The 26,293-nt window shown below is 43.7% G+C and overlaps 1 protein-coding gene across 2 annotated transcripts in view; it reads right to left on the reverse strand.

Moving 5' to 3' along the window:
- Positions 1–446: 446 nt before the first annotated feature.
- The window catches only part of LOC113956958 (ubiquinol-cytochrome-c reductase complex assembly factor 1), a 49,236-nt gene continuing 23,389 nt past the window's right edge, over positions 447–26,293 (reverse strand). For both annotated transcript variants that reach the window (XM_027664048.1, XM_027664047.1), the window contains exons 7-10: positions 24,073–24,181; positions 6,408–6,485; positions 4,900–5,013; positions 447–1,620 (exon numbers count right to left, since the gene is read on the reverse strand). In XM_027664048.1, coding sequence (XP_027519849.1) covers positions 1,486–1,620; positions 4,900–5,013; positions 6,408–6,485; positions 24,073–24,181 — 436 coding nt within the window. In that variant the 3' untranslated portion in view covers positions 447–1,485. The remainder of the gene's footprint in view (positions 1,621–4,899; positions 5,014–6,407; positions 6,486–24,072; positions 24,182–26,293) is intronic.

The raw sequence follows: 26,293 nt of genomic DNA on the forward strand, positions 1-26,293 counted from the left end.
ATACACCTCACACAGAGAGGGGCTCTTTACATGACTCATTTTATAACAAGTTAAACTGAGGAAGTTCGCCTTGGAAAAAAAATAACAAAATGCCTGTTTTATACACAGAAGGCTCCCTAAGAGAAGATTTAAAAAAAAAAAAATACAAGGCAGTGTTTGGGAGCCTCTATCCTGCATCCCACTGCTCTTTGCATGGAGAAGGGATGGCAAATATTCCCCAATGCACACACACTATGAAGAAAGCAACTTGAGAAGGAAGAACAGTCACAGCCAGGCACAGTCACACTTTCACCAGATTAAGGAGTCACAAATTGAGGATTAAAATCATAAATTAAGGACTATCACCTTCAACTTTTGTTTAATATTTTTATTAGGAATAAGCCCTGATTTTATAGGGCTTATTCTTATCAAAAGCACACAGGGCACAAAAAACAAACACACACCAATTTTACCCAGACTGACATTTATTATTGACTTGGATTTTGGACAGGAGAGAAATGAAAACTGGTTTTGCCACTGACCTGGAAACAGCCTGGTGAACCCTCCACCCACACAGAGCACCTCAGCCTCTGCTGATCTCACCAGTGCAGCTCCTGCTCCCCTAATTACTGTGTTGGCATCATTTGCCTGCACAGCCATAGAAGTTTTCTCTGGCACTGATGGGTCTTGTTAAAAAGCCCTGGACCATGTTATGGGGTAAGGAGGATGGCAGAGTCCTGTCCCAGCAACACAAACAGGGATGTTCTTTTCAGGAAGAAATTCCTAGAGCACAACTCTACAGAGAACATGGAAGTATCAGCAAGGCAGACTGGAACATCAAGTACTGAGGCAGCTTTTAGTGCCAGCCCAGCCATGATTTGGGCTTTAATCTCCCTAAGATGGCCAGAGACACAGAGGATTGCTGGGGACCGTGCATTATTCTTTGCATTCTCTCATTCTTGTGCAACAGAGCAGAGTTTCTAAAAAAGGATTTTCACAGAAAACCCTTAAGAATCTTTTAAAGCAATTCTTAACTCCACTAAAGCAAAGATGGACCATTCCATCTCAATATCAGGCTTTTAAAATATATATTTAACATCTAATATGCAAAGCTCAGATTTGCATTGACAACCATTCAGGGAGCAGAGGACACCACTGTGTCTCTGGGTAGCAGCTCTTTAAACGAGGCAAAGGACAGAAATGTCTTCTTGAGAGAACTCTATGTCATGGTGAATACCTGGTTTCCTAAAGACAGAAGGCAGCTCTGTCCATTTGACAGCCAGGGCCACTCAGGGCCATAGAAAGGACAGAGGTTCTCAAACAAATGAGGATTTACTTGCGGGTGAAGGTTCAGAGGAGTATGGCTGTCCAGGTTGCTACTGAGGCACCACGGATGGGATAGCTAATGAAACATTTTTCTTCCAACAGCAGATTTTCCTTCCTGAGCCCACGGCCTCAGCCCAGTCCCACTTCAGTCACGCCTCCCAAGCTGTTCCAACAGGGATCTCAGAGTCCTTCGTCGTTGTACACGGGGGAGAGGGGCTTGAGGATGCTGCGGGCGTCGCTCTCCACCAGCGGCCGCCAGCTCACCTCGCCCGTGAGCAGCAGGTCCTCCCCGCTCAGCGCGTCCAGGTGCTGCACCTGCAAGCACAGCAAGTCACTGCCACTGTCCCATCACCCAGTCAAGGCTCTCAAGAGCTGCACAAACATGTGCAGAAGGCAAGCACAACAGGGAGATTTTCGCCTACTTTGCCGTTTGCACGAGGCAGACCTAAAAAGGTCGCTTCCCACTGTGACAAGACCCGAGGGAATGGCCTGAAGTTGTGTCAGGAAGGTTTGGGTTGGATATTAGAAAAAGGTCCTTCCCCCAGAGGGTGGTTGGGCACTGAACAGGCTCCCCAGGGCAGTGGGCACAGCACCAAGGCTGCCAGAGCTTCAGGAGGGTTTGGATGATCCTCTGGGGCACAGGGTGTGACCCTTGGGGATGGGCCTGTGCAGGGCCAGGAGTTGGACTGGATGATCCTTGTGAGTCCCTTCCAACTCAGCATATTCTGTGATTCTGTGACTGCAAAGCACCATGGCAAGGCTCAGGAGATAAGGATCTGCAGATCCTCTGGAGTCACCTTTGTCAGGCTCTCCACTAACACCTCAGCTAATGCCTCCTCTGAGAGTCTGGCATCAGGGAAAGAGGAGCCGCAGAGCTACCATGAGTCATTTTATCTTCCTGGCGCTCCTGCAGGTGACACAGCCCATATCATCACCCTGTGGAGGGCTCTCATTAGAAGGGCTTCACACAGACTGAGGCTTTTCACTACACAAAAAAAGGCTTGACCAGTAGGGAGCACCTGGGATTTATCACATAAAAGCACAGGAGCTGGCGGAGATGAACATGGAATGAACACTCATCCTCACAATACAAGAAATCCCAGAATGGTTTGGGTTGGAAGGGACCTTAAAGTCCATTCCATTCCACCCCCTCCATGGGCAGGGACAGCTCCCCCTATCCCAGGTTGCTCCAAGTCCCATCCAACCTGGCCTTGGACGCTCCCAAGGATGGGGCAGCCACAGCTTCTCTGGGCAAAATACTTGGGGATTTAATGAAATTTAAGCAAAATAAAAAAACCTCTTGCCATATGGCATAGAATTAACTTGCTGCCACAGGACACTGTGAATACAGAGAGGGGAAAGAAAAAGAAAATAGTCCCTCAAGGGTCAGTGGAAGCCAAGCTGACCACTGCTGGCTCAGGAAGGCTGGGAGAGCTGAGCAGAGGCACAGTGCACATGTTGCCCTGTTAGTATATTCTTCTCTGGCATCCACTAATAGCCAATGTTAGAGAAGGATCCACAGGAAATTGTGGGGAAGTCCTGGTACACAATGTTACTGGAAACAAAGGATAATTGGACATGGAGTTTCTCAACAGAGGAAAGAATGCACCAATGGCCACATCAAAAAGCCACCTAAGCACAGTGCCCTGCTCCTGACAGCCACCACCTGCAGATTCCCCAGGAGGAGTTAAATGCACACAGTGCTATTTTCCGGATTTCTTTTCCTGCCCTCTCAAAATCTTTTCTTTCAGGGAATGAGTCTGAAGTGGTTGTAATGGCCCTGGACAGTGCCTTTGGAATCCATGTGCAGTGGCAACATTCTGTCCCCCCATTCCTGTGTCACTGAACACCTTTCCTTGCTCACCTTTCACATGCCTTCAGGATTTCCCAGAGCTATCTCCTATTCTTTCTCAGCTGGTTTTTTTTGGACGGGGGATCCTACTCTTTGCTAATAAAGGAGCTGTTTCACTGTCACCCTTACTGCTCCTCTCTGAGCCTTCTCCAGTGCAGGTTTTGCTTTTCTCAATGGTCAGCACCCAAACCAGACACATTATTCAAGCTCATACAGGTCCCATGGATGTAAAAAGTAGCAGGACAGCACCATTTTATTCTCTATTCTTTAATAGCTCTGAGCATTTGTTTTACATTTTTTTTTAAACACTACAGAGTGCTGAGCTGAAGTTTTGATAATACAATTGTAATCTCAAGGCCTTGTTCTTGTGTGGTAAAAGTTCAGAGCTCACTGACATATCTGTAAAGCTGGGAATGTTCTCCTCAAGTGCACCACCTGCCTGCAGGAATGACCTGCCTGCACAGAACCTGTGCTGATTCCTCCCCAAAGTGCCACATTTTTCTACCTGATCACTCTTTCCTATTGAACTGCTGATTGCTTCTGACCTTTGCTTGAATATACAGAAGTGCAACAAATTCCCTATCTGGCAGAAAATTGTCCCAAGTGACTTCTTATATGTGTTTGCTCCCTGCAAACTTTCCTACAGCCCCACCGATTTTAAGCCTCAGCAACCCTCAGCATTAAATTAAGCCAGTCCCTCCTGAGAGCCTTCTGGCATTCCCAGTGTCCTCAGTCCCTTGGGAAGCCTAGCCCTTGATTTCCCATGCCATTTTCTCAGACACAAACTGAAATACTTTCTCTTTAAACCTCTATCTGATCCTGAATACAGTATTGGAAACATTACAGAGAATGATGCTGTGGAAATTCTGGTCCTCAATTCCCTGTCCAACACCCTACACTCTTCCTCCAGAACCTCTCTCACCCTTTTCTTTGATGCCCACCTGGGCTGTATCCCACGAACATTTCCTAGAAACCTTAATCACAAACCTCCTCAAGGTTAAGAGGACAAACACTACTCAGTACTGCCTCTTCCAGGTAATAACTGAAAGAAACAGAAGTTAGTCCTGAAAACAAAACCTTTTCCTTCTTTCCCCCAAAGATCATCAGAGACTTTCAAGCTATTTCACTATGAGGATCCCAGCTCCAAAACAACAATTATAACCTACAACGAGCTGCAGCCCATTTCTGACAGATTTTTCAAGCCCCTCCATAGCAGATGTCCAGAAAGAGATGAGCAGGATTGTTTTCAATATTCTGTGAGCTTCTCTTTTCACCAAACTGCAATAATGATCTCTTCTCTCTGATGACCAGTGACAGGACCTGAGAGAATGACTGGAGCTGTGTCAGGGCAGGGTCAGGTTGGATCTCAGGCAAAGGTTCTTCCCCCAGAGGGTGGTTGGCACTGACCAGGCTCCCCAGGGCAGTGGGCACGGCCCCAAGGCTCCCAGAGCTCCAGGAGGGTTTGGACAACGCTCTGAGGGACAGGGTGGGATTGCTGGGGTATCCTGTGCAGGGCCAGGGGTTGGACTGGATGATCCCTGTGGGTCCCTTCCAACCCAGGATAGTCTCCGATTCTATAATAAATATAATCCAGATTTTACATTTTTACCTTTTTCTCCTTAAACATGATCACTGAATATTAAAATCAGATTTATTTATGAGAACTGAGCTACATATGCAAGCAATAAAAACAAGTATTCAATATTGTAAAGCAGAGGCTGGGGAGGAGCCTCCCTCTGTACCTGTTTGCGCACGTACTCCACGAGTAACTCCAGATGCCGAGGGTCGTCACAGTTCCTGTTAAAAAGGTTCCTCCAAAGAGCTGCTGCCAGAACATGATCATCAGACAAGATTCCCTAAAGGAAGTACGGAGGGGGATTAAAAACTGCACGTGAAGAGGGTCTGAACACGAGACACCCACGTCAGTGCACTTGGCCCCTGGCCATGGCACCTGTCTCAGCCACAGCTGCCACGGGCCCTGCACATGGAAAGGCAGCAACATCACTCTTTCCCAGAATGGAAAAACAACCCTGGCCTTAAATTAATTTACAGAGCAGCCTGTAACCAATATTCTGGCAAGTTAATTTGGAAAAAACCTGGGTCAGGGTATTCCTAATGCAGGAGTTGATAACTGCATTTCTGTGTTATGAAATCTTTACCATAAAAGGGGTGACCTTGCAGAGAAGGCAGCACCATCTCATGGGAACGTGTGAAGCCCATAAGACTTGGAAAAGAAAAATTAGAGGATATTTAATCCAACGTTGCAGAAATGTAGTCTGGATTTTGCTATTTTGCTTTGCTTTTTTACTTTTCATTCTAAATGAGAGAGAACTCCTCCTCATCAAGAATCTTGTAGATTTTTCCAGTTAAATCTAATACTGGCTTTGGTTTATACAGGAACCACATCCATGAAGCTTTTCATCCAAATCCTCTCCCACTTTTATTGTCTTCTTAGATTATGTGGTATTATCACTATAGTCTCTTAACTCCTGTCTTCTGCTAGTACATTTGCCAAAGGCAAAACAGGACTGTAAAATATTCAGTTAAAAATAAAAAAGTCAACATTGTCTTTAATTGAAGCAGACATTTTGTTTCCAAAAAGACTGTCAACAAAACACAGGCAGACACATCTAGTTATAACTAGATTATAAATTTGTATGTGTAACACTGTCCACAACTCTATGAGTTTACATTTACAAGATATTAATAATGCAAATCACTGTGCAAAGAAATAGTACCATTATGTGAATAAGAGCATCTGAAGAGCAACACTCACTAGAGCAAAAAAATAACTACAAAAAGAGATGATGTCATTGTATTTTCCTCTTGGAAGTCCTGCAGACACTTGGGCACAGTGGTGCTTTTGCCCCCACGTATTATTAGGTACTGCCTATAAATATTCTCACATAGACTCCCTATAAATACTCCATAAATACTCTTTGTTTTCAAAGTACAGCTTAGTACAATGGGATTCAGAGGGAGGAAATGATTTAGTGATGGCCAAGCAGGGATGGAGAAGTAGCATCAAGAACACCCTAACCCCTTCCACATCCCATGGTTTAAATCCATGTGCTCTGTGCTGTTTTCTTAGAAGTCCTTTCATTCAGGTACATAACTAAGAAGTCTCTTCCCTAACGTAACATTTCTCCAAAGATATGGACACTGAATGTTCTACCTAATATCTGGATATTCTCTGTTCATGAATTAGATGGCCCAGTTGTGGCACATTCACTGAAAACATCCTTCTTACCTCATCGTATCCAAACAGAGCTGCATAGAAATTTTCTACCATACTTTTCAAATCTTCCTTTAGAGCAACAGAATTAATCTGAAAAATAAACCAGAAAACCATCAGTGTAGGCTCTAAAGAGGGGGTGAGGAAAAAATGTTACCAGTTTCACTGTGAGCAGGCAAAGAAGAACCAGTGCCCCAGCCCAGCTTGCTGAGGAAGTAGCTGTAAGCAAAACCGTGGTGCAGTCAGTCCCTGTAGAACCCCCCTGAGACACAGCTCTGTTCATTCTGACACAGATGCAGTTGGTGTTACTCAATATACAACTGGCAGAACCACCCTGAGCCAACAGCTCTGCCACCACTGCACGAGCGAGCAGAGAGAAAACGTTGCTGGAGCAGCAGGAAGCAAAGCTGTCCTTGCAGTGCCAGCACAGCCCAAGAGAATGGAGACTCCTCTGTAGTTTAACTATTGAGCAGCTTTTCCAGATCTTGATTCATTCTTAGAAACTCAAAGGTTTTTCAACTTCTTCCTCCCAAAGCATGGACTGCAGAAGTGGACGTGCCACTGCAGTGAAAGTACAGGAATGCTAAAGACAGAGACACCATCCCTGCCACTGCTCCCTCCTTACCTGTCAGCACTGGCTCTCAGTCAGCAAGCACATGAATTCTGCCTCTACAGCATCTCTGGGAGCTCAGACTCACGAGTTTTTGACTATGACTAAATTTCTTTCAGAGTTTGTGATGATCCAGGGACTTCCCCCTAATGCTGTGTGCCTCAGTCCAAGTTCCACACTGACTTTCAACTAAATTTAACAACTGCTTAAATATTTGCTGGTTTGGCCTAAGCTACCCATTGGCTTGAGAACTGACCCCATGTGAGCTTAAGATGGAACTGGAGCAACTGCTGGATGCAGAGGGACGGCTGAAGTGCCTCCTGTGCATCTCCCTCGTGCACAGTCTGTCCCTTTTGCCTGTACTTCATCACCAAAGCGATTCAGTTCCTCTCCCAAGGGCTCAGCTACACTTTAGCAAAGTTGCTTCTTTGTACTGGCTCTCGTGAGGGATCCAAGCATTTCTTTTCTACTGAACTATAAATGACAAGGATAATCAAGGCCTGCACACCAGCAGGACACTCAGGTGTGAGACTGAGCCTGGAGACAAGTTTTACAAAACAGAGACAGTGAACAGGAGTGCAGGGTCCTTGAGGTACAGCCCATCACACTGGGAACCTCTTATCCTGAATACTCTCTCAGCATCCTTATGAGTATTCACCTCGGTAATTATGCAACAGGTTTTCTGTCAAAACAGGAGTTAGTTTTTGCCAAGTCTCCAGTTCAAATATTCTTCCATTAAACCACTGTCTTTTTTCATCTGTTGATTTTTATAGCAATGCACATAGTGCAAACACAAGGAAAATTCCTTTTATGTCAGTTACTCATATTTTTCCATTAATATAAACTATTAAAATTCATGCAGATATTTTATAGGCTATCAAGATTTGGAGACTGGTTATTATTGAATGTTTAAAAAAAGAACTAAACATAAGAAATCAGAGGGTTAAATGATGACTGCAACTTCTGTAATGACTTAATTAAATTTTTATTGAGTACATAAACTATGATGTCATTTCTACCCAACCATGCTCGAACCTTCTATGCATGTCAGAGATCGTGGTTTTTCTCAATAGAACATACTTCTAAATAAGCTGCACTTCTACAGCTCTAATAAGGGGGAGCAGGTCTCATGTAACACACTCAATAAATTATCCTTCCATTTTAAACAAACAAATTCCATGAGTTATTATATATTTGCCACGCACTTTTTATGACATAATAAAAATGTTACCTCAAGGATTACTTAACACATACTACAAATGTTACAGCAGGCAACTGCAAGGGGCAAAGAAAACAAATAGTCCCATTACAGAGACAAGTCCTGGACTATACATCCCTGGGGAAGCAGCTTTCCCTACTAAAAACAAAGAGCAGCAGCTTTAAGTTAGCAAGAAATAGATGGATGAAGGAGATAACCAAGTTAAACAAACATGGCAATAAATACATCTTAAAAGACAGTTTCGGATATAAAACATGAGTCTGGGGATGGAGCTGTATCTTAGGCAATAAAATGATATTTAAAGGAATATTGCAGTTTCTGAAGAATACAACTGGCATTGGTTAGGTACAAACACTGAAAGAAAAAATCCTTCTTTATAAATCAAGAAAAATGAGTAAATCCAAATCAGCATTTGCTGGAAGTGCTTCCTCTTTCAGAGCTTGTGCACGTTCTCACTACTGGCAAGTTTCATGATCTGGTTGGTCATGATTCTGCTGACTCTTCCACAGTCTGTTATTAAGAAGGAAAACTGCTAGAGATTTCCAAGTGAGTAATTGCTAATAACAGGGAAAAAATCAGTAACATCTGGAGCTCTTCTTGGGACTTCACCCCTTTGCCTTCCTTGGAACAACCCAGTGCAGAGCTGTCACTGGGGAGATTTATGTACTATCGCCTGACTGGCCCAGGACTGCGTTAGTTCAAAACAAGGAACCCATTTTTGGTACAGATCTCACCTCTCCAAGACCTCTACAAAAGGGAATGTACAGCTAACGTATCTTCCTACTACATCTCACAACTCTTCACTGAAAGACTCCTGCCCATGGGACGACTGCAGCAAACAGATGCTGCATTTTCAGTGTCGTACTGAAGGAACCTCATCTTTGGCCTCAAGGAGTTTGTGTGCATCACCCAACAGCCAAGTGCTGAGGGTCACGAGTTACAGCGTCGAGCCTCAGTCAAGATTTTGCATTCTAAGAGTTCTAGGAAAGTAAGAGCACACTGCTTCCCTGTGCTGCTGGACAGGTAGGAAAATACCTTGCACATGGGCACAGTATTTAAAGTGAACGCTGCTCTAGGATCAGCCCATATCAGTGTCCTGTGTTGGACTGAGAGCATTCCTGGGTAATGAATCTCCTCCTCCTCCCCACTTGTTTTGGCTCCCGGTGCAGAGCAGGCTCAGTGTGCACAGACTGGAAGGTAACAAGTGACAGGACGACAGCAAATGGCCTCAAGTTGTGCCAGGGGAGGTTTAAATTGGATATGAGGGAAAAGAAACAGCAGAAAGAGTTGTAAACCATTAGGACAGGCTGCCCAGGGCAGTGGTGGAGCCACCATCCCTGGAAGTGTTCAAGAAACGTGGATGTGGCACTTGGGGACGTGGTTTAATGGCGAATACAGAGGTGGCGTTGGGTTGATGGTGACTTGATAAACTTAATGGTATTTCCCAACCGTAACAATTCCTGATTCTACAGGCTCTGATGTGTTCTGCCTGCTTGGAGCCATCCAGCCCAGGGATCTGGGACAGGAACAGTCCGTCCCAATGGAGCAGGGCCTGCAGATCCCCAGTGGTTTCACTGCACCCCCGTGTCCTGCCAGCACAGCCCCAGCTGTGATGGCCACAGGCTGCACTGTCTGAGAGCACTTGAACAGGGGTCACTGTCTGAGAGCACTTGAACAGGAGTCACTGTCTGAGAGCACTTGAACAGGAGTTTCTTTCTGCTTTAGCTTTTGCCAGCATATGTTGCACCCTTAAGCTACTTTAACACATTAATCCATCCATAGACTATAAAGCCAGAAGGGGCATTTCTAACTGCCTTGTACAAGCACTAGTCATTGAATTTCAGGCAGCAACTCCTCTCTTTGGGCTGTAAGTTATGCTTGAACTAGATTTTTTTATGAAGAGATTTCAGCCAGAAGAAATGATTAGATCATAGAACCTGACCCTCTGCATATCACAGACCATTACATTTCACCGAGTTCCCCCTGTACTAAGCTCACTAAGTTGTGTTTGGCTAAAGCATATCACCCTCACAGTTGAACATGTGTATCTCATTTCATATTTGAATTTTCTGGCTTGGGTTTCCACCCCCTCATTCTCATTATACCATTCCTGCTAGAATAAAAAGACTCTTCTGTACAATGTATTTGCTCCTGTACCTGCACGCAGCAGATGTGTCAGCACAGTCATCTTTTCAAACTCAGATGAGGCTCTTTCAGGTTATGTGCACACTGGGTGCACTGACACACCACATCAGCAGCACACGGCTGGAGTGGTCAAAGTGGTCAACACTACAGCAAAGTAGTGCTTTTATGCTGATACAGTAAAAATAAATTTATTCTTTGTGCAAAACAAGGTACACAGGTCTCAGTCCACTCATGTTGTCCTGGCTGAGTCCACTCTGGGGACTTCTGCAGCTCCACTGCCATAAACATCATCCACTCCCACGGACACTTCTGATTGCTGGAGCAGGAATATCAGCAAAAGCTCCTGAAGGAGATACAGGACCAAGCTTTCATGATAAAAAGGTCATCCTGCAAACATTTAGACATTTTTATGCCCATTCTCTCAAGTTGCAATTGGAAAGAATGACTTGAAAGGTAGTTTACATTAGTTATAAATAATATTTAAGCATATACAGTTATATATGGGCTTTTTGGGTGTCTGCTGCCCTCTTAATAAACACACATGACATTAAATGGGCAAAGCTGCATGCAGCCCTTTTATTTTGTCCTATAACATCACTATTGCTTGCAGGACAGTAATTTTGAAATTATTGAGACTGTAGCTAGGATCAAAAAGATTAAATTAATAAAAGAGATTAAAAATATTTCTGCAGCAGTAAATAAAGGCCAGTTCCTTCAGGCAATCTCATGTACTTGTGAGCTGACAAAGATATTGAAGAAATTATTCACTTTTAGAGTCTTTTATTAACTGCTCTGCTACTTTGTCTGCAAAGCAGATCACTGCTTGTAATTAGCCACAGCTGTGAGTCCCTGCATAACTCTTCTGACAGATTTTGTAATTTTTTAATTAGAAGTAGTTTTGTAATACACCTCAGTAATCATTAACTTCAGAGAAGTCTTTAAAGCCTTCTTCAACATTTGGTGACAACCTACCCCAATATTGTATTAACCTAGATAAAAGCTAAATGTTACGTTGTAGCAGAACCAGTTCCTGCCAAAATCTTCAACCCATAAAAACACCATGGTAATGGAAAAACTTGTACACGTTCTGCTACCTTCATACCAATTGTGTAATCATTTATTAATTGATTAATAAATAAGACTCCTTAGAGCAAGTTTATCCCAAGCAGACACAGAAAAGCAAGTTATACAACAAGTTTCAGCAAAACCAGATGCTCATTCCTACCTGTCTGATATCCAGAAAATGAGGTTTGTTCCTATCTTGCAGCTTATTAATTAGGAAACTCTGCCATGGCAATAGTTACAGATGCAGAGGAGATTCCAGTACAATCTGAACTGTATCCAGTGTATGGGGACTTATTCCAAATTCCTGCTTTCCTGCAGAACGTGGCTGGCAGAGCTCACTGACAACCTCTCAAGAGAAGGATCAGGGAGGTCAAATTGCTGTGCTCTGTTGAGTTGTGCTGATCCCCTGTAAGGTGAGCAGTTGTTGAGGGGTTTTCCTGTGATGCCTCTTAAAACACTACTTGCTAAAAGCCTAAAACTGGTCACAAACGTGTTTCTGAACTCACCAGAATCAGGAATTCAGCTGGATAAACTGAAAGGAAGTTCCAGAACCAGTTTAGAAGAGGCACTTGTAGGAGACAGTAGTAAAGGTGGATGAATCATTAAGGTAAATATTCACCATGAGCACTCACAGAGATGCTGTGAAACTCCAGTTCTTCACTGAGACGAACCTCAGGAACTGCCAGAAAGTGTCACCCCACAAACACTGATCAGCCCAAGGAGTCCAGGGTATCCTGCCTCCAAGAGCAGCCAGGATCCCTGACAGAAGTCAAAGTCTTACAAGCTGATATGTGCTTCCTCCAAGTATTCTCCCAACCGATTTCAGCTCAGGGTAATTCCCAACACTTGCTGTTTGTTCAGAGAGTAACCTCCAAAAGGTCTCCCTGTCCAGCAACTGCCACTAGACCAGGCTGCTCCAAGCCCTGTCCAGCCTGGCCTTAAACACTTCCAGTCCATCATATTCCAGGTGATAAGATCTGCCCACAGAAAAAGACTTCAGATAACTTAATAAAAGTCAAAAGCAACAAAATTCCAGGGATCATAAGGCACTAAACTAAATGAAACATATTGGATAACATTAACAGGGCTGCAGAGCCAGGAAAGGTGACAGCCATTCTGGAAAGTATTTCAGCAGAAACAGGTAAGTACAAATCAGTAGAAAATACAATAAATGAAAATAAAAATCACAGACAGTTATGAATAGTGATTTTCAGGGCTGATAATGGTACTAGCAGTAGGTGTTAAAAAAATAATCCATAAAGTCTATATAATAATGTGCACACACTTAGCAGCTACAATTCTGGAACTGGATCTTTAAGAGAAAAAAAATAAGTTCTACAATTCAATAGTGCGGAAAAAGACAAATTTTAGGCATTATTTGAAAGGAATATAAAACAAAAGGAGGAACCCTATTCTACCATAAATCCATTGTGTACCCACATATAAAATGCTGCACATATTTGTTACCTTTTAATCTCAGAATAGATCCAAAAGTAAAACAAAACACACAGAGAAGACCAAGATGATGAGACATATGAGGAAACACTAGTTATATTCAGGATGAAATGAGGAGGAAGATGATAGAGAGATAAAATCAGGAGAGGTATTGAGCAGATGAACAAGGAATTACTGTTCACTGTTTCTCATTAAAAAAGATGTAGAAAAGAATCTGATGAAATGAACAAATAATACCTTAAAAATAAAATGAAAGTGTTTTCTCATGCAACACAATTAAGTGGCAGAAGTCATTGCCACGGGGCATTAAAGAGCAAAAAATACCAGAGAGGTTAAAAAAGGGCCTGTGCATTCCTGGAGGATTTCTGTCAGTGATCCCAAACACGACATTCCCCGTGCAGCTCTCAGGTTACTCGTCAGTGAATGCCAGGAGAACAGACTAGAGGGAATAATGATCCACACTCCTGCTGCTTATACTTTATTCCAAATATCTCTGGCCACTGGCAGACACAGCACTCTGAATCTTCATCTGGCAGTAGCAGGAGTTCTGAGCACATTCAGTTTTGTCCAGTTTTTGCTGACCTTTGCAGATACTGGTAGTATCTCCTCTGTCTGGGTATCTATTCCTTCCTGCCCTGACTTCCAGCAAGCTTCCAGTCACAGCTCATTAGATGATCCTGGACACCAGACATCAGGTCACTTTGCTGACTTAGCAGGAATTTCACCTGAAAAGTGCTAGTGCAATTAAAAAAACTTGCTACCTTTACCATAGCTTTTAGTACCCTCATGGGAAGAGGCTACATTTTATGTAGAAATATGAGCAAGAATGATCCTGCTCATACCAAATAGGTCATCCTCCCCTAGGGGAAAAATAAGAAGAATAAAAAACCTCATTCTTTCTCCAAGAATGTGGGACCAGAACAAGCTTCTGTTCGATAGGAACAGAAAGTCACTCATTATCTCTTCTAAAAAACTCCAAAAAAATGTTTATTTCATTTCAAATGGAGTGACAATTGTTAGAGTCCATACAATTAGTCAGCAATTAACCAGCCTAATATCCAGTGACTGAGGCCAGGACAAATGCAAATACTCACAATTACTATTACCTTTTCAAATTCATTTCTGCAGTGCCTGGCAGACTGATCTGTGTTTGCCCCATCAGCCTTCCCACTCCCTCCTGGCAGGGCCCTGCTCATTCGTGACCTCTTTGACATTCTCCCATCAGTTCCACATTTGGGTAAAATTCTAATTTGAAGTCACATTGCTTTCACCTTCTACCAATATTCTGCACCTTCTGGTTTCAATCATAAGCTGAGAAAAACCTGATTTCCCCAAGCACTCCTCCTCCCCAGGGCTTCAAACACATGCAGGCCACAGAACAGTTAACAGTTAAATATTTTCTTGCCAATATTTTAAGAGTGCAGAAGGTTCCAAATTGCTGGTAAAATAAACAATGCCAGACTGTGAAAACTCCTGCCTGCCATATACTCTGATGTTAACAAGAGTTTCTTTATTACTGTAACCTTTCAGAAGCGAACAAAAATTATTTCTCTACCCTAGTTCTGCCCTCAAGTAAAAGGCAAAGGAAGAAAGTGAACCATGAAAAAGCTGCACGGTAAGACACTGTGAGTTTTCCATCTTACTTCTGTATTTCATTCAGATTCGATGCTGCTGTGAATAAATAAACTTCCAGAAGATCCTAAAAGCATGGGCAAGGATTTTAAGAAGCCAAAAATTTCCTTATACACTGTTTCCTGAATAACATGGATTAAACCTACATATGGGCCATCTTCCCCCCTGCAGGGACATACCAGAACAGGAAATACAAGAGAGCAAATTTAGAATGCTCTCAAGGAGACACATTGGTTTTAAGCTCCTTGTACCCAGCTCTGTCTCTGGGGCTGTAGACCTGGATGTCCATCAATTACAGGGGCTCTGCCACTTCCTGGCTTTTGAAAAATGAAGCCTTCAAACAGCATCTACAAACAGAAGGCATTGCCAGCACTCAGCATCAACGAGACAAATGACCATACCCCAGGTGACACCCCCTAAAACCACTGGTCATTCACAGGCCTGCCTTCTGTTCCCTACCAAATCCACGTGGATTTAAGGAATCCGTGCCCAAGCCATCTGAAAAACAATTCAGATCAGCATTGCTCATTTCACATATACCAAGACTGTACTGACCCCACCTCTCATCCACACCACCACCTCCCATCCAAAATATCCACACCACCACCTCCCATCCAAAATACCCACACCACCACCTCCCATCCAAAATATCCACACCATCTCCCAGCCAAAATATCCACCACACCATCTCCCATCCAAAATATCCACACCACCACCTCCCATCCACAACACCAGCTGAATGTCCCTTTTTATGTGCAGTTATCCTTGTGGATTCAAGGCCCTCTGACCAGCCTGAAAATCTACATGATGCATACTTTGCTAGTGACAAAAAGAGATCTCTAAAATTAGATACACTGGTATTTTGGTCAAATCTTTTAACTTTCGGTATTATTTCCTGACCTCTGAATGAAACAACAATATTCAAGCTCTTACAGAAGTGTAAGGATAATTAACTCCAAGCCCCATCCAGCTTGGCCTTGAACACTTCCAGGGATGGGGCAGCCACAGGTGCTCTGGGCAAATGGCCAGAGACACTACAGAGTGTGTCAGTGGCATCTGGTGAGCTGGGAGAGCCCGCAGCAGCTACACACTGCTTTAATCAAAGTCACAACCCATGGGTGCTGCCCAAGCTGCCAGAGACAGGGAAGTTGTGTGAGGGGAAGGGAATGGGCAGCCTCTCAAAGCCCCACAGCACCCCCTGCACCGTATCAGATTCTTAACTGATGCTTGTTACTGTCTTTCAAGACAGGCAGGCACAAAAACATAAGGAAAAATTAAGTTGCTCATTCCTGAAGAGGAAGCAGAAGATATCAGTGACTTTCTCCCTGCAGTGAAAAGCACAAGCAACAACATGATTAAAATGTATGGGAACAACAGGGAAACTCTCCATGGTTGGTTTGGTCTGATCTAGAACAGACACTGGTCTTGGTATTTTCCTTTTTTTATGAAGAAGCTTAAAAGCACATTCATGTTTTCACTGCAGCAACTCAGAGCTGTTAAAACAGAACCAAACGCCGACTGGAGATACCCTGCTCCAGGAGCCTCAAAAGGCTTAGCCAAGCAGACCAGCTGATCTCAGCTGAGGAATTCTGGGGCAAACTCCAAAAGAATTGGAGGCTGAGAATGTAAATGTCCAAAATAAGTGGCATAACAACATGTCACTGAACCCTGCACTGACAGCAGGTGACTCACAGCCTGGCTGTGAGTGAGGCACAAAGCACTGGCAGGAGCCAGGTCACAGTGACAACACAGCTGTGACCCCCCTGCTGAGCCCAGAGACCATGCAGGCCCTGCAGGGATCATCTTCCTGCTCCCACCAGGACCTCCATAGTGCCAAAATAAAATAATGGTGCAGTTGTGGGGAGCTGCCATTTCATTGCTCAATATTTGAACTGTGGCAACTACACCATGTTCTGGAGAGCCCAAGGAACACGGGGCAGCACCAACACCTACAGGCACCACGGGGCATGTGAGTCCCTCTGGTGAGGATGGGGGGAATATTCTGGGTTAGAAGGGACCCACAAGGATCATCCAGCCCAACTCCTGGCCCTGCACAGACACCCCAACAATCCCACCCTGTCCCTGAGAGCATTGTCCAAACCCTCCTGGAGCTCTGGCAGCTTTGGGAGCCTGTTCAGTGCCCAACCACCCTCTGGGGGAAGAACCTTTCCCTATATAACAGATATAGAGTAATATAATACTGAATAATGAGAAAGGTAACTCTAGAAAAGGTGCTACAAGGCAGCTTCCAGTGTAATTCCTGCAGGCACCAGAGCGAGGCACAGAACAGACCAAGGACACCAACTCACAGTAACAGGATCCAACACATCTGGGAAATCTAAATTGATTTTTTTATGCCAGACTCTACAGAACACTGGGGCAGGCCAGCTGAAAAGAACCCAAGCATATATTATATATTATACCTTGATTTCCATACCAGGAATCTGCAACATGCCCCAAGCATTTCAGCCAGGTGTGCCAGTTCCACAAGCACTGCTTCTAGAACAACCACCTTAAAGACCACCTGAGAAAGAGACCCCTATTTCAAACCTCTGTGTCCTGGTAAAGCTAAACCTGCATCACCATGGGTACTGTTTGCTCCAGACCTCGTCACAGTCAAGATATTTCAAGGTAACATTCCATACACATGCACTGTCCTGCATATTTAAGTTATTATGGTTTCCAGAATCAAATGTATTGAATTTACTCTGGAACAGTACTTGATATTATTATTTATGAAATGACAAAGTACTGGAAACTTGCTGTGAACTTTCAAGCTCTTTGAGAAAGGATCTAGGGCTCATAAACTATTTTCTGTGATGTTCTTAAAACAATAACTTCAGGTAAAACTAATCATACAATGCTGGTATCCTATTTAAAAAAAAACAAAAAACAAAAACAAAAAAAAAAAACCACCCAGCAATTTTGTATCTCACTACTTTGGCATGAGTTTAGTTTGTTTTTTAAAAAGGGAACACTAGGAACTGGTGAGATTCTATATATTCTAAGTGGCCATTAAAAATCGTAACATTCTTCTCCTTAAAATGTCCAAGTAAAGCATTTCAAAATATGCACAGACCATTTGAAATTAAAAGTTTTTCTTCTTTAGTTTTATAGGTTTTTAAAAACCCTTTTCAACTCTCCTGAACACTATCATCTATCTCATATCCAATCCATTTCCTTAAACAAAATCAGTACCTTCTCTGAAATACTTTGCTTCAATACATTTCCTTCATCCCAACTCCCCATTCCAGTCCCAATATTCTGCATCCACCTTCCTTCTGCCCCTGTTCTCTTTCAAAATGTACTTTCTGTTCTGTGCATCCCAAACTGACGCCAAGACTTGCAATCAGATTTGAGAGACAGACCTGGACAGGACCCCTGAGTACCTCAGTACAGCAGCTTCTCACTGCAGGTGAATCAACAGTTCAATTCATACAAAACTCAAGTTCTACTTTAAAATTCTATCAATTTTCCACCTTGACCCCTCATCCTCTAAAGCCATTCTACAACCTTGCTGGTCTCACTCCAACCATGACTTCTGAGTCTTCAGTTACAAAGGTCAGAGCTCAACAGTAAGAATAACTTAAAACAGAATTATATTGAGTTTAGGAAGTTCTGTACCTACTCTAAAGGTAAAATGGTATTTTTCATCAACTGAAATCTTCTAATTGTGAAAAGAGTACCAAGACAGAAAATGGTGTTCAAGTTCCCAGAGCTGATCTCAGCTCTCAGTTATATGTATTGATTCTGATGGCATTACTTCAGATGTACACAAGTGTAATTGAGAGCAAATTATGGGTCACTGGGTATAAACAGCTCGAGCTAAAAGTGTAACAAAGGCTCCATTGTGCTACGAACAGCAGAGCCAATAAACGAACTCAAAAGACACCTAGATGTGTTCCTGGAAAAAAAAGGGGGCAGGGGTCTAAGTGGTCTGGTGGGAAAACAGGAAAGTGAGATTATGATAAATTAAAATAGCTTTGGCACACTGGGCTTGACAGCTCCCCCCATGTCTTATCTCTTTGGCAGCTTTGGGAGCACGTGTGGTTATAAAATGAATTGTTATTTTGCACTGAAAACAACTTTGAATTCATTTCAGCAGCACAATGCCACCACAACACACCCAACCAACGTGGTAAAGGGAGCCTACAAGTTATTGCAATAAAGCCTTAAAAGGGTCTCTCTGAGACAGCACGTGATTTGCACCCAGAAATATTAGTGTGGGGTGCTTGGGGGAGGGAGGAGGGGTGTTGGGGTTTTTTGGTGTTTGGTTTGTTTGGAATTTTTTTTTGGGGGGGGGGAGTGTAGGGTCTTTTATTTTAATTTTTTTCCAACCTCATACTTATTGTCCCTTTATCAGCTGAAATCCCATTCCAGGGAACTCCAGCACCTACAAGTCCTTCTGCAGCTTCATCTAAAGGGTCTCAAAACACACTGAAACTTATAAAAACTTTTATATCCACACAGTTACTAAAGCACAATCCTCAGGTCGGCCAGGTTAATACTCAGGTGGCTCCAGAACTCTGCTGGGAGGACAAACAGCAGCAATGTCCAGTCCTGAGTGAATTCCCTCCCCAGACTGATGAGGCAGCTGCCAGCTTGCACAGTGTAAATCTATTCCCTGCAAGCCACGAGGTGGAGATCTCTGGCAAAGCAGGATCCAAAGGAAGTCTTTTACCCAGCCTAATGTTACTATTAACACTTGGAGCCATTGCATCAAGCCAATTTTTCTGTTTGTTTTTAAAGTTTGATAGAAATGTCACTAGTGGAAAAATTAAGTAAAGAGCACTGGTTAGCCACAGAACTGGACACACCTGGCTGCAAACCCACCGAAAGAGACTGACTTCATTAGTACGAGGGACAGCAGAGTAAAATTTATATCTGAAATATGCCTGCACCAGTAGAATTTGCTGAGGCCACAGGCTCTCCCTGTGTTTTTACAGCTGTGTCAAGTTTGGGTTTCTGACTCTCGCCGACATTCAGGAGTGCTGAAGGAGCTCAGCCTAACAGGTCCCAAAACTTTGTAGCTGAGATTTAGATCTCAGCAGTTTTAACAACCAGGTTTTGAAATAATACAAACTCCATTTGGAGCTGGAGCTGATGTAAATTAGCAGTTAAAATGCTTTACATTCTATCCCTTTTGGGCTCCAGTGGACCGGTATATTTAAGAGCAGATGGCATATTTCAAAAAACCATGGATATCAATTCAGGAATATAGTGTCCATTTTCTGCATCAAGGGTTGGAATTGTTGCTAGATATGGAAAGGAGCTGAAGAACTGCAGCTTTGTCTGTCAGCAAGTTAAACTAATTGCATCAACTGGCAATTCCATACAGGTGCTCTGTCATTTGTACCACAGTACAGGAATTGGAATTAAATCTTGATTTTTGATAGACTGCATGAGAGAAAAAGCAGGGAATGGAATTTCTTAACCTTCTAGGATCTGTGCAGATGATAATTTAGCACCCTAAAAGTATCTAGTAAAATTTCTTTTCCTTTACATTACTTCTGAGAAAGGCTCAGATTCTGGAGTTTGAAAGCATTGACAGAGAACATTAATGACACCTTCTTTTTATCTACTATTCTTGATATATTTGACTACCTTCTTTTGGAGGTAGAATATATACTGATTGCAGGACTACACTACTTGAAAATAAGTAGTTGTTACATGTCCCTCTATCAGCTCACAAACCCTCTACTTCAGTTTAAAAGAATTATTAGTGACAAACAGATCAAGATCAATAAAGAGAATGTAACACTGGGGTAAGTGCCCTTTATTAGTCATTTAAAACTCCTTGCAATTGCTAAAGGTGAGAGGAGAGAAACCGTTCAGTCAGGTACAGGTATGGGAAGGGGAGGGAAGTGAGTGAAGAAAAGTGAACAAGCATGGAATAAACAGGACCTGCCCATGCAGGGGCGTGGGTGAGGTGGGATATGAAGGTAGGATCACTGAGGAAGGAAAACAGAGCAATGATAAGGGTCAAGGGAACTGCTGACATCCTGAAACACCAATGCATAAATTATTTTCACCTAACATACAATGAATACTACAGAAGAGACAAAGAAGTTAATTTGCCTTGACAAAATCACAGAATCACAGAAGGTTTGGGTTGGAGGGACTTTAAAGCCCATCATGTTGAATCCCCTGCCATGGGCAGGGACACCTTCCACTATTCCAGGCTGCTCCAAGCCCTGTCCAACCTGGCCTTGGACACTTCCAGGGATCCAGGGGCAGCCACAGCTTCTCTGGGCAACCTGTGCCAGGGCCTCCCCACCCTCACAGGTAAGGATTTCTTCCACATATCTAACCTAAATTTCCTCTCCTTCAGTTTGAAGCCCTTCCCCCTTGTCCTGTCACTACAGTTCCTCATGCACAGTCCCTCTCCAGCTTCCTTGTAGCCCCTTCAGATCCTGGAAGGTGCTGTGAGATCTTCACACAACTTTCTCAGCCTGTCTCTGCAGGGGACTGACTTATGAATAATGACTGAAAGACGAGGAATAACTAAAAGATGAAAGAAAAAAAATCACTAAAGATTAATGAAAACCCTATGCCTAAATGTACTAATAAACACAAAGGTGTAACTGCTTTGGAGATCAAGCCCTGAAGTGTGCAGGTCCTTCATCTGTAAGAGCAGCAAACAGCCAGTTTTGCTTCTCTTTGTTCTCTGCTGCATCCAACCCTGCACAGAAAACTACAAGATGGCATTTGAGGTTCACTCATATAAGGCAAAATTAGGGTCAAAAGGAACAGACAAAAGAAGAGTAACCTTAAATTTACACCCAGAACAAAGATCTGAGCTGTGTGTAGTTCCTAGAGAAAGCAGAACCAGCCACTGATATGACATGGAAGGCATTGGATAAGGACAAAAATGCATAAACTACTTCATCCAGTCTTCCCCTGGTGCCATCATCTGATTTGTCTTGGCTCACTCACACTGCCTTATCAGAAAGAGGAGATTCCCATCCTGGAATTTACGTAAGCACGTTAACATAGCAAGAAATTCTCAGATGCATGAATTGATGGGTTTAATCCAAAAGAAGATTAAGAGGATGTCTTGTCTTTAAATGCAACATGTAACAAAGCAAAGCTACAGAATTCCCAACAACTAGGAAAAAACCCTGCTGCTGATGGGGTAACTGAAGTTACACCAGAATCAACACTTTCTAAAACAACATACAAAATAAACGACCAGAGAGACACTTCCTGAATTACTAATGTGATTGCATCTCAAATCCTAACTCACCAGTTACCCTGGCAGCCTCTCCAAGAGAGCTGACAACTATGGCTTGACAGCATGTCATTACTGCTACATGGAAACTGTCACTTCTCTAACAGCCTAATTTATTTTAATCACAGACAAACCTCTATTTAATCACTGAGCAGTTCTTTTCCTTTTCCATAAGACAGGAGACCTCTCCCCTCCCACAGAAGTGCCCTCAACATTGGCAGCCTCACCTGTATCAGGTCTGCTGTCACTGCCACTGCTTCTGCACTGCCTTCTCTCAAGGCAATCACCAACACAGGACTTCAAGGCCAGAAATGACCATTCCAACTAACTATCATAACCTTCCTCAGAATAGGCCAGAAAGATTCAACCTTGCTCTTCCTTCAAACTTGCAAATGAACTCTCCTTGGAGCTACTCTCTCCTTAGAACATTTCTTTTGTGATAAAGACCAGGTATACTGAGAATACAAAAGGAAAAATACACTTATGACTAGTTATAGTGATGTACAGGAACTTGACATAAAAACTTTGTTGATTAACTTTCCTTTTACCATTTTAGATACAGAGAAAACTCAAAACTCTGCTGGAATTACTGAAGTTGTGGTTATCAATTTGGCACCAGTCACATTTCTCCCCACTCCAGCTGCTCATTCCTATCCCCAAACGCCCTTTCTGTTACAGCAGAGAATCACAGAATCATGGAATCAGCCAAGTTGGAAAAGACCTCTGAGATCATCAGGTCCAACCCTTGATCCAACCCCGCCATGGTTCCCAGACCATGGCACTGATGCCACATCCAGTCTCATCTTAAAAACCTCCAGGGAATGGAGGGTGGTGATTCCATCACTTCCCTGGGCAGCCCATTCCAGTGTCCGATCACTCTCCCTGGAAAAAACTGCTTCCTAATATCCAACCTAAACCTCCCCTGGCACAGGTCAAGCTGTGCCCTCTTGTCCTACTGCTGGTTCCTGGGAGAAGAGCCCGACCCCCACCTGGCTCCCCCCTCCTGTCAGGGAGTTGCAGAGAGTCAGGAGGTCTCCCCTGAGCCTCCTCCTCTCCAGGCTGGGCCCCCCCAGCTCCCTCAGCCTCTCCTCACAGCACTTGTGCTCCAGTCCCTTCCCCACCCTCGTTGCTCTTCTCTGCACCTGCTCCAGCCCCTCCATGTCCTTCCTGAGCTGAGGGCCCAGAGCTGGACACAGCACTCCAGGGGTGGCCTCACCAGTGCTGAGTCCAGGGGCAGAATCCCTGCCCTGCTCCTGCTGCCACACTGTTCCTGAGCCAGGCCAGGATCCATTGGCCCTCTTGTCCCCCTGGGCACACTCTGGCCCCTGTTCAGCTCCCTGTCCATCCACACTCCCAGCTCCCTTCCTGCCTGGCTGCTCTCCAGCCACTCTGTCCCAGCCCGTGGGGCTGCCGGGGGTTGTTGTGGCCAAAGTGCAGGACCCGGCCCTTGGCCTGGTTGAACCTCATCCCCTTGGAATCAGCCCATGGATCCAGCCTGTCCAGGTCCCTCTGCAGAGCCCTCCTGCCTTCCAGCAGATCAACACTCCCCCCCAGCTTGGTGTCATCTGCAAATTTGCTAATGGTGGACTCAATTCCCTCATCCAAGTCAATAACATATCCCATCAATAGAAAAATCCATTTCTGCAGTCACATGGCTGTGGGAGCCCAAACCCAGCTTTCAGCAAAGGAAAACAAGGGCTGACAAAAACCTCGTGATCTGAAGGAGCTGGACCCTTCTCACAAGACCTGTTCAAGTTCTACCTTATAGATCAAGCCTGGCTCCAGCAGAAATCAGAAAAGACTTTTGAGATGATTGTATCAAACCATGTCTAAACCCCTGTAATCCCTCTATCCCCCATGTAATCCTACTAGAAGAAAAATTAACTATTTAGAAATTGCAGTAAAAACTTGTGTAATTCCATAATTAACATAACTCGTCCCCTTCATTAACATGTCCAACCTCAGATACCTTTAAAATCGCGTTCTCGTGTTCAATAAACTATTCCAGTTCCCCCACACTGGAATCGTGTCTAGTTTTTATTTTTCAGACCGCCACTCATGGCAAACCACGTGGGAAATTCCTTCATTTAAAACCAAATCAATATCTTCATCCAGGCCGTGATGCACTTTCAGAAACAAGCTCAGTGGCTCAACAGAGGGAACAAATGGTCAGGAGTGAGGGCTGCATGCACCAGCTTAAGCCGATAAAGAAATAAAGGAGCAGCTGCAGGTTGATTCTCAGGCATTCTTCTAAGAAATGCAAAGTCACAAACGCATTGAAAGACGGGAATCATCAGGATTACCACCACCAGAGAGAACTTACCCCCATGACCTTACCACGCTGCTCGACATCCTCCCACATGCAGTGGACGATGTAGCGACACATGTACTTGCCCGTGCGGCCCTCCTGCTTCATCCGCACCAGACACATCCTGCAAGGACACACCCCACAGTCAGAGCTCCCACGGCTTCTTTCAGAAGGGAAGAGTAAATGACATCTATTTCAGCTCATTTAAGATTCTCCTCGCAGTATATGTTTGTGGTCAGGAAAAAAAAACACAAAACACACGAGGAGATTTTTTTTTTTTTTAAATAAACTCTTCTATTCTACACTCAGAAGCCGTATCTGCTGGATTTTGGCCAGTGCAGCCATGGAAGAGTGCTAGTGGGCTCTATTCTTCTTGTCAGTATTGTAATCTGGTTCAACACTACTGTCACCTAAATTCCTCAGCCTTAAGAACATCTCACCATTCGGAGCAGGAGCACAGGGCTTGTAACCCCAGGCTCTGAGCCAGCTGCAGCTCAGCTTGATGCACTGAAGTGCTGTAAGAGCCCCAACCAGCCAAGCTGGGAAACCTTAAGCAACTTACAGGCTTCAACCAAATTCCCATTAGCAATGTCCTAAATTATTTCAACTACAGGGGTCTTTGGATACATGTCCAACCACCTGGCAAAACCCCCACATGCAGCACATATGAGACCAACTCAGAGGTCTGAAAGTGCATTGTGGGATCTTAATGAGAATATCAGGTTGAGTTGTTTTACTTTTGTTTAAAAGCATTAAAGCCACTCGAACTTCATTGCTGCTGTTCTGCCTACAAAATAAATCATATGAACAAACGTTTTATTTTGCCTTTTTTACATCATCTGTAAAGAGCACGAACTGAAGCCCAGGCTGACCCCTCACTGAGCTGGGACCAGTCCCATCACCTGTCCCATCCTCTCTGCCTCACAAACCAGCTCTGCTCCTGTGCTGAGGCACAAGTGCCTGCCCAGGACTGACTGACTGTAGATGAGATGATGCTCCAACACTGGAGCTGAGAGAAGTCATTGCTTTTCACAGACATGTTACAAGTGGGAAGCTGCTCACAGGTGATTCTTTTAACAGCTCATGTAAAACCAGCAGAGCTGGGGGCCCCTGGGAAGCTGCTGCACATTAACAATGGTGAATGTGCCACAAGAGCTGAGAGGTAAAAATGATTTTTTTTTTAATAGATTTGTTTCTTTAGTGTATATAAGATTTACAGGCATTAAAAGAATTTGGTGACCTGTGAATGCCAACTCAACAGGGAGAATCATAAACACCTGAAGTGTGTCCTGTAAAAGGACAGATGAAAATCTTTACGATGGATTTTCTTGTCTACTGACTAGTAAAGACATTAACTTGCAAAAGAAGCAAAACTTATTGCAAGTGATAGTCACAGAGACAAATGAAACAGAAGGCAGCAAAAACTTCAGTCCCATATTCTTCTTTCTGGTCACAGCCAGACCTTCAAGTCCCATATAAGGGCCATTGAACTGAAACATAACACTGAAGGAAGAAAAGCCCACAGACCAGAATTTGATGTCTAGATGCAGAGCTTCTCAAAATGACACTGGCTGTACAAGAGACAGCTCAAGCTCCAGCACCAGCAGGTGCAATGAGGTCTGAGATTGGAGAGAGGGACTGAAGCATGGCAAGGAGACCTCCAAGGTGGAGGAACTGAGAGATTCCAGGGAGAGGACGGGAGGAGAAGGGCAAGGGCAGTCAGCCAAGGGAACACTGGGAAGAATGCGGCAATTTCTGTCTCAGGAACCAGAGCTGTGTAAGGATTCCCAAGGGTCACATTATGGCAGTGACAAGTCAGTGTCTGTCCAACAGCACCACTGTCCCAGCAAACAAATGCAATTAAGATGGTATCAAAACCAAATCCTCACTTGTTCACAGAAAGATGACAAAGCTTCCTGCTCAAACAGTGGTCAGAGAACAACTGTCCAGGTACCAGCCCTTCCACAAAACAAATGCACAAAGAGCATAAAACTTTTGTTTTACTTCCACCAGTTTCAAAACCTTTGTTCTTTTTGTGCATTTACATAATTGAGTTGTACAAAAAAAAGTGAATTGGTAAGAATTACTGAATCCAAAACTTTTACACGCTCTTAAGTCAAAAAGACTCAGCTTAAAGGACAAATTTTGGGCTAAAAAAGCATTTTTATACTTCTCTTGCTGAATACACAAACTCAGGGATGAAAAAAAAAGAAAAATAAAATTTAAAAAAAAAAGA

The sequence above is a fragment of the Corapipo altera genome, unplaced genomic scaffold (genome assembly GCF_003945725.1).
Source record: "Corapipo altera isolate COAL_440 unplaced genomic scaffold, ASM394572v1 110, whole genome shotgun sequence".
Taxonomy (NCBI): Eukaryota; Metazoa; Chordata; class Aves; order Passeriformes; family Pipridae; genus Corapipo; species Corapipo altera.